Source organism: Galeopterus variegatus, unplaced genomic scaffold (assembly GCF_000696425.1).
Source record: "Galeopterus variegatus unplaced genomic scaffold, G_variegatus-3.0.2 Scaffold3858, whole genome shotgun sequence".
Classification (NCBI taxonomy): domain Eukaryota; kingdom Metazoa; phylum Chordata; class Mammalia; order Dermoptera; family Cynocephalidae; genus Galeopterus; species Galeopterus variegatus.
The window spans coordinates 179,143-187,809 of NW_007729969.1; the positions used below are offsets into that span (position 1 = coordinate 179,143).

At 55.0% G+C, this 8,667-nt stretch overlaps 1 protein-coding gene across 1 annotated transcript in view; it reads left to right on the forward strand.

The window, feature by feature from the left end:
- The window catches only part of SFRP5 (secreted frizzled-related protein 5), a 6,712-nt gene extending 1,126 nt beyond the window's left edge, over nucleotides 1–5,586 (forward strand). Inside the window, exons 2-4 of the mRNA XM_008586179.1 lie at nucleotides 5–272; nucleotides 2,659–2,736; nucleotides 4,512–5,586. Of these exons, the coding sequence (XP_008584401.1) occupies nucleotides 5–272; nucleotides 2,659–2,736; nucleotides 4,512–4,858 (693 nt within the window). The 3' untranslated portion in view covers nucleotides 4,859–5,586. The remainder of the gene's footprint in view (nucleotides 1–4; nucleotides 273–2,658; nucleotides 2,737–4,511) is intronic.
- Nucleotides 5,587–8,667: the final 3,081 nt, after the last annotated feature.

Consider the following 8,667-nt stretch of genomic DNA (forward strand, 5'->3'; position numbering starts at 1 on the left):
GCAGCAGGCGAGCAGCTGGCTGCCACTGCTGGCCAAGCGCTGCCACTCGGACACTCAGGTCTTCCTCTGCTCGCTCTTCGCGCCCGTCTGCCTCGACCGGCCCATCTACCCGTGCCGCTCGCTGTGCGAGGCGGTGCGCGCCGGCTGCGCGCCGCTCATGGAGGCCTACGGCTTCCCCTGGCCCGAGATGCTGCACTGCCACAAGTTTCCCCTGGACAACGACCTCTGCATCGCTGTACAGTTCGGGCACCTGCCTGCCACCGCGCCTCCAGGTAGCGCCGCCGCCGCCGCCCCCGAGCGCTCCGACGGCTCTGGGGGACCACGAGCTGGGTTCCGGGCGGATGCAGCTCCCCTCAACCCCTTAGCACAGCTCTGCGAGCCCCTGAGAAGTGCCACCCCCCCCATACACACGCACCCTGGCACAGCGTCTTCGCTCAGCCCTGCACCCTGGGAATTGTCTCCGCATCCTTCCCGCCTTCCGACCTCCCCATGGACTGCCAGGATAGTGCCTCCCGCGGCTCTGGACATTCCCATTGGTTCTCCCCGCTTCCATTCCTGAAAATCCCCGGCGCCCCTCGAAAAGCTCACCTTCCCAAGCCACTAAATCCCTGGGGCATCCCCAGTGCTGCCCACCCCCCATCCTGGGACATCCCTGTAAATGCCTTATCGCCCCTCTCAGCCCAAGAATCCCCGGGGTCGCTAAACAAACTTCAGGGCACCCCTCCCGTGCTGGGACCTTGGGAAGGGAGGAGGGGCGACAGAAGGGATGTAGCAAATGATCCTTAGGGGACTAAGACCGCTCCAGGGCTATGGTCCCCCTCCATTTCCTGCTCTTGGAACCCTAACTTCTCCACCCTCTTCCCTAATTCCCCAGGTTAGGAGTATTTGGGATGAGACTACGTGCTGAAGGAAGAACAGATTAGTCAGGCTCTGCCACTAACGAGGGAGCCCTAGGCAAGTTGCTTAACTTCTCTGAGGCTCGGTTTCCCCATCCATAAAATAGGAAGCAACCCCAGGTTCATGAAACCTATGAGGTCCTAAGTCCCTCCTTCAACCCGCACCCACAGTCCCATTACTCCTGGTTTTTCCCCCCGCAGCAGACTCCGCTGCACTGTGCTGGTCCACCCAGCTCTTCCCAGGTTGGTTCCGCGCACCCTCCCCCTTCCTCTGCTGTCTGCTGAATTTCTGGGCCGGTCTAAACACCCAGAACCCCAGCCAAGAGGATCGATGGTGGCAATGAGCAGAAAAGCCTTGCCTAGGTGGTTAACATGGGAGCCTAAGGAGTCCCCAGATGCTGAGACTCCCCAAAGGGACAGCACTGCTCTCTCTTTTCCTGTCCTCATATTCCCCAAAAAGCAACTGGACCCACCATGCCCCACCCACCCTCTCCAGACTAACTTTACCTACACGGTCTGCCCAGTCCTACCAGCCCAGCCCGCTCCTGAGAGTCACTGTTGAGTGGGGGTCCTGTGACTGGGGAGCACTGAGAGAAGGGAAACCCCCTATCCTGGAGGTTGGAAATCCAACAGAGAAACAGGGAGAGACAGCCAGCTCAAGTCAGAAAGCCACTGTCCCCAGCGGGGATCCCTGCAGGGTTCCTTTTCTGGTGTTTTTGGAGCACAAACACTAACAGCCTAGTGCGCACAGAAATGCCAGGCTCAGAATCCCACCTGGCCCTGCCCTCCATAGTCACCCTTCCTCTTTGAGCCCCGCTTTGCCCAGTGATGGGTGCCCATCTGGAGCCAGAAGACATAGGAGAAGCTGAGCAGACATCAGGCACTGGGTGGTGGCCTGAGGACCAGAGGCAGTTTGCATGGCCAGCAGATAAAACTCAGAAGGTTTCATGTAGAAATTGAATCTTGGGGCCGGCCCGGTGACGCACTGGATAAGTGCGCCGCTTGGGAAGCGCAGCGGCGCTCCCGCCCGAGGGTTCGGATCCCACATACAGACCGGTTCCCGCTCACTGGCTGAGCGAGGCGCGGGAGCAACACCTAGGGTTGCAATCCCGTTGCAATCCGTTGCCGGACACGGAAAAAGACCAAAAAAAAAAAGAAATTGAATCTTGGCTTCCCTTGAAAAATCAGAAGTGCTGGCAATGCTAAGCTTCCCTTTTTAGAAGAGGTGCTCCTCAGTTTACCACAGCCCGGCCCTGCCAGCTCCACTTGTTTACCCACCTGCCTGGACCTGTTGGCATCTGTGATCCTAAAAAGACCCTGCAAACACCCCCACTACCCCTAAAAAGACTGAGTCACAGATGCTGAGTCAGGTTCTCACTAGCTTTGCAGACGTGAGTAACCACTCTGGGCCTCAGTTTCTTTGTCTCTCACATAGGAATAATAACACCTACTTCATAGGCTGAGGATTAGATAAGAGAAAACCTAGAAGACAGGGCATTTCATGGTTGCAGCTGCCAGGGTCATGGGGCAATAATTGTGCCCACCTGGGCAGTTTTCCTGCACAATCTTGTCTCTGGTGATTGTCACAACCACTCAGTGAGCAGGTGGTAGTGTTATTGCCATCATCTCATTTCCTGATGAGAAGTGGAGGCTTGGAAGGGGGAGGTGGCTGGTCAGTGGGGAGCCTGCACCCTAAGTGGCTCTTGGGACTCTGATCCCTTCACCAATGTCCCCCAACACCACCCCTCCCTTCTCTCTTCAGTGACCAAGATCTGCGCCCAGTGTGAGATGGAGCACAGCGCCGACGGCCTCATGGAGCAGATGTGCTCCAGCGACTTCGGTGAGTATGGGGTCCCCGCAGCCACCGCCCCGGTGCAGCCTCCATCCCCTCACTGACGAATACACAAACACGTGCACCCACATCCATCACAGTGAACCTGACAGTTTTTGCATCATGGACCCCTTTTAGAACCTGATAATAACCATAAACTCTCTCCCAAGAGAAATACAGCTCTTTTTGCACATCATCTGAGGAGCTTCAGAAGTGCAACGTCCTGGTCCATGGGCCTCAGAAATCATCCCTGGCCAACTCTCCTGCAGCCCTCCCATGGCGCAGTCTACAGCAAAGCCTCCGTGGCTGGATTGTTGGGAGGAATGCAGGCTTAGCCCAGAGATGGATGAGGTTGTAACAGGGAGAGGTGGGCTCCAGGATGGGCTCCTGGATGGGCTCCTTGTCCCTGGGCACCACTGCCCAGTACCAATGCACCTCTGGCAACAGGAGCTGTGGGTCACCTGTCCTCACAGCTTCATCCTGGAGCCTCCACATTCCTGGGACAACTGAGCCAAGTTTAGTGAGGACCTTGCTCAAGTGTGGATCATAGTCCAGCATGTGATCTTTGCCAAGTCAGTTTCCTGTTTTGTCTTAGCCTCCCTGTCTATAAAAAAAGAAAAAAAAAGAAATAATAATGAAGTCCTTACTTCAGAGGAGTCTTTTATGTTGGTAGCCTGTTTGGAAAGAGAATACTTCTATTGCAAGGTGTATGTGTGTGGGTGTGTCAGAGAGAAGTGGGGAAAGAGGAGAAAAAAAGAAGGAAACAGATTTTATGACAATTTCCTTACTAAATGGGCAAAGTTATTCTCTGGCTTCTCCCTGGCGGCTCGCAGATATGAGGGCCCAGAGGCCTGAAGAAGGGAGAGTAGCCCAAGGGACCCATCCCCCACAAGCCCAGGACTCCTATCCCCAACTGCATTAGGCTCTCCGCGGCCACCTCAGTGACCTTGGCCATGATTCTTGCCACGGACCCTGCATTCATCTACCTCCCCCGACAGCCCCCGGCCACTCACCCACCTATACATACCGCAAACCCACTCTCATAGACAGAAACACTGCATACCCCCACCCACACCGCACAGTCTGTCATACACACAAATTACAGTGGCGTGATCACACCAACAAGAGCTGATTTGTGTACATCTCTCACCAACTCCACGCCCAGTGATGTGGCCAGCTGTGGTGGAAGCATTTACCCTGTGGACATCAGCAAACGCTACAGAGCAGGGCTCCCCCTCCCCAGAGCCAGCTGCTAAACATTCACCAGCCCACCACTGCCCCAGCCATACTTACCACACACACACTCACACTCACACTCACGCACAGCCAGAAATCCCACTGGCAATCATCCGCAGAGATCATGAAGTCCAGCCACCCTCCATCACAAGGACTCCCCTCCGAGTGAGCAGCCCCACCCCAATCCCCTCCCTGGGGAGCCCAACACCCTGCTGCACTCCCCGTCAAGAGCTCTCCACCCTGCGTTTGATGTCATGGAAAGGCTTAGGCTCTAGAGTTGGCCAGACCTTGGTTCAATCCAGACTCCACGATTCGGGCAGGTCACACCCTCTCCACACCTCATTTCCCTGCTCCTGTTCCTCAAGGATGAAATGTGATAATGTCTGTGGAAGTCCAGCACGTGCTAGGAGCTTCTCAAGTATTAAAGTGTATGTGTATAAGGCCCACCCCTCCAAGCCCTACGGAGCAGCAGCACCAGCTCTGGAGCCACCAGCGACCTGCACAAACCTGACCATTCTCACGCTGCCCCTCTGCCCTCCCTCCCACAGTGGTCAAAATGCGCATCAAGGAGATCAAGATAGAGAATGGGGACCGGAAGCTGATTGGAGCCCAGAAAAAGAAGAAGCTGCTGAAGCCGGGCCCCCTGAAGCGCAAGGACACCAAGAGGCTGGTGCTGCACATGAAGAATGGGGCGGGCTGCCCCTGCCCGCAGCTGGACAGCCTGGCAGGCAGCTTCCTGGTCATGGGCCGCAAGGTGGACGGACAGCTGCTGCTCATGGCCGTCTACCGCTGGGACAAGAAGAATAAGGAGATGAAGTTCGCAGTCAAATTCATGTTCTCCTACCCCTGCTCCCTCTACTACCCCTTCTTCTACGGGGCCGCAGAACCCCACTGAGGGGCTCTCCTCCCTGCCCTGCCCAACTGGCTGTGCCTTGCCCACTTCCTCGCCCACCTGGCCTCGCCCCCACTCCCAGGCTGTCCTAGCCCCTGCCAGAGGGTCGTTTCATGCAGATCGTTACTGGCACAGGCCCCAGGGATAGGTGTGGAGCCCGGGCTGTCCTTCTTGACCCTTGACCCAGGGGTCCTGAGGCCCCCGGGGTCTTAGGCATCCTCTCAGGAGCAGGGCTTTGTCATTTGGGAGAAAACCACAGGGTCTCAGAAAGTAGTCAGAGGGAAGAGAGAGCGAGGGGAGAGGAGGGGCTCAGAGCAGCCCGATGAGCTGGTTTCCAGACTAGACAGCAGCGTCAGCTCCCCTCTCTTGGTGGACAGGGGAGTCTCAGTATCAGTCTGAGCTACTTGGGGGACAGCTCTCCTCCCCTACTGCCCCTTTATTGTGTCCTTGTCATAGCCCCCCAGAGAAAAGGAGTTAGGGTCTCAATGCCCTCCAGCCACCACCCCTTGCCTTCCCCATCTCGCCCATTCCCCTACCCGAGGCCTAGCACTCCCGCTGGACTGGAGAGCAAACCCAGCCCCACCTCGATGCAGACCCCTTCCCATGGGCTCGCTTCTTGGGGTTCACTCCTCAGCCTCCGCTTCTCCCTTTTACCGCGATGATGAGTAAGTTATTGCTACTGCTGTGAGCCCCTAGGTACTAGATGACTGATACAGGTAGGGTTTGTTTTTTTAATTTTTTTAAAGTTTTTAATTAAATCAAAGAAAACAATAGTTGGTTTGGATCGGGTGATTTCTTTGTCAGCTGGTTCCAAAGAGGTGGGAGGAGAAGGAGGTTCAGAACAGACTTTTGGAAAGAGGCCCTATCTTAGCCCACGGCCTGTCCACATAGACCTACTTGGAATGCCTAAGAAAAGCAATGCCTGTGTTTTTGTAGGATCCCGAGAGCACACAGCAAGCATCCCCCTCTCATCCCGACCACTAAGTGAGGGATGGAGATGACCGTGCTCTTGTCCCTGACAAGGGAGAGAGGTGCCAAGTCCCCAGCCTGCTCCGACAGTCAGAAGACTCCCACAGTCCTGCAGCGTCTCCCCTACTTGGGCATTGCCTGTTCTAAGGAGCCCAAGAAGCCTGGGCCACAGGCAACTAAGCCTGAAGAGCCTGAAGCCTTAGACGTGTCACTCCTCTCGTTCAGCTTTCAAACACCCCTGGGCACTGGAGCCCAGCAGTACTCTGAGCATGGTCCCTGGACCAGCCACACCAGCATCACCTGGGAGCTGGTTAGAAATGCAGAATCTCAGGGCCCACCCAGACCTGCTGTATCGGAATTTGCATTTTAACACAGAAACGTTAGAATCACCTAGGAAGCTTTTAAAAACTACGGGGCCCCACCCTAATGCAATCACATAGGAATCTCTATAAGGTGCCCAGAAATCAGTATTTTTAGATGCTCCTGGGTGCAGTTCACAGAGTGAGAACCACTATCTAAATAAGCTAACAACGGAGGCAGGGAGAAGCTGAGGGGCTGAGGGGGGTCCTTCAGTGGGCTCAGAGCAGACGGAGGCGGCTACCTGGAGGTGGATGGGGCAGGGAGGGCAGGCTTGAAACAGAGGCAAGAATCTGCTCTGCTCACATGGCCAGCATTTGGAAGGGGTGGTGCCAGGAAAGCTTCTGGGGGTGGATGGGGGCACGTCAGCAGGTGTTGAGGGATGGGGCAGATGTGCCCTGAGCAGGAGGCTGGGGGCACTCACTCAGGGGCTTTCCTCGCCCGTGGAGGTAGAGCTGGGATGCCAAGTCCAGTCAAGACCTGCTGCTCCTCCAAGACAAAGGAGCTGCATTTTCTTGAGGTGAGAAAAACCTTGGCCTCCGCATCTCTCAGGAGCACATCACCTCAGAGCAGTGAGGGAGGTGGCATCTCCAGAGAGGACAGAGGCCCGAATTCTGTTGTGGGGCCAGTGTGAGCACACTGGGGTCTCGCTAACAGGTGGTCTGACAGCCAACCCATAAATCAGCTCCCTGGGCAGACAGGTGGCCTCACCACAGGTCAAGAGCAGCAGAGGCCTGCTTGTTCCTCCTCGCCACTGAGGAAGAACTGCCGCCCACCCTCTCCCACACCCTGCCCAGCTCTCCTGGCTCCCTGAATCTGCCCCTTGTCTCCCAGCCTCCTACCCCGACCAAATATTTACGGACACTTCTATGGTCAACCAGGACCAAGGATTATTTTTCCACTGAACACACAGCACTGGGGCCTGCCTCTGGCTGAAGGACAATACTGACCTCTGTCAGGTGCTGGCAGCAGTGAGAGGCAGCGGGGTTGGGCAGGGGCTCCCTTACCCTGTCCCGTGAAGCCCAGTAAGGCACTCCTCCCCGCCCTCACAAAGGGGTCAGGGTCCTGCTCCACACATCTGCTCTGTCCCCCAAAATCTGCTGTCAGGCCCCCACCCCCACCCCAGGAATCTCTGTCCTGGGACCAAAAAGAATCCTCCCAAACACCAAGGGAGGGCAAGGCCTGAGCCCCACCCTTCACTCCCTTCAGTCACAAAGCTCCTTCCCTTCCTGCTGCACTGTCCTCCCTCACAGAGGCCTGCAGACCAGCCGCTGTGCACCCAGAGAGCATCAGTGCACAATGCACATCACTGTATCAGTGAACGATTGCCCAACCACATGGAACAGAAACCCCAAGAATGGTGGGGGCTTCTCCACACAGAGGCCTGGAGGAGGACAGGTGGGAGGTCCATATCCCAGGCCCCTCTGCCTTCCTGCTCTGCCAGGAGGTGGCTTTAGTTCTCTTGGTTACAAGATGGTGCCTCCTTCCAACTTAACCACATTCCAGGCAGCAAGGCAGAGAAGGACTAAGGGCAGAAACAGCGTGTCAGCTGCTCTGGCCCCTTTGATCAAGAAAACAGTAATTTCCCAACCCACCCACCTGGTAGATTTCCACTTCTAGCTCACTGGCCAGAATTACATCACACAGCCACGCCTAGTTGCAAGACAGCAGGGGAAGTCAAGTTTCTCAGCTGGGTACAAAATCAGAGTTCTAATTAAGAACAGGAGGGATTTGGGGGTAGGCAACTACACATTCAGGCTTGGAGTAAGAAGAGGCAGTATAGCCCAGTTCTGGGTTCCAATCCTGTGACTTAGTGACTGTGTGACATTGGGAACATTGCCCAGCAGTATAACGGAGCAATAATGTCTACTTCAGGAGGTTGCTGAGTGTTAAGTGGGAAAATGCATGAAAAGTACCTGGGAACAATGCACGGCATTTAGAAAATGTTCATTAAATGGTAATTAATATTTTAATTAACCAAAAGCCATGACCTGGTAGTGCCTGCACATAGTAAGTGCTCAGTAAAATTCCTAATTGATTCATTAATCAACTAAGAAATACTACGGACAGGAAGACATGAAAAAACTGGAACTCTTATCTAAAAGCCAGAACTGTTACTTTCAGAGGGGGAACAGAACCTACATTTGGGGGTTTTGCTTCAGAAATACATCCCCAGATGGTATGTAAGCCCATATTATGGAGAAAATATACTAGTACTCAACAAATATCAAGGCCCTGCTGCACGCAGGCACGTCTCAAGACACTTCCACATTCTAATTTAACTTTCCTATCAGCCCTTTGAGATAGTGGCATTTTAATGATGGTAGCTAAGGCTCAGAGAAGCTGAGGAACTTGTTGGAGGTCACACAGCTTGTACATGGTGGTGCCTGGATTTGGCCCCATGCTCTTAACCACTGTACTACTGTCTGCAAGGGGCAAAGCCAAGGACAGGCCAGGGGCTATAGGCAGCTATGCTTCTGCCACCT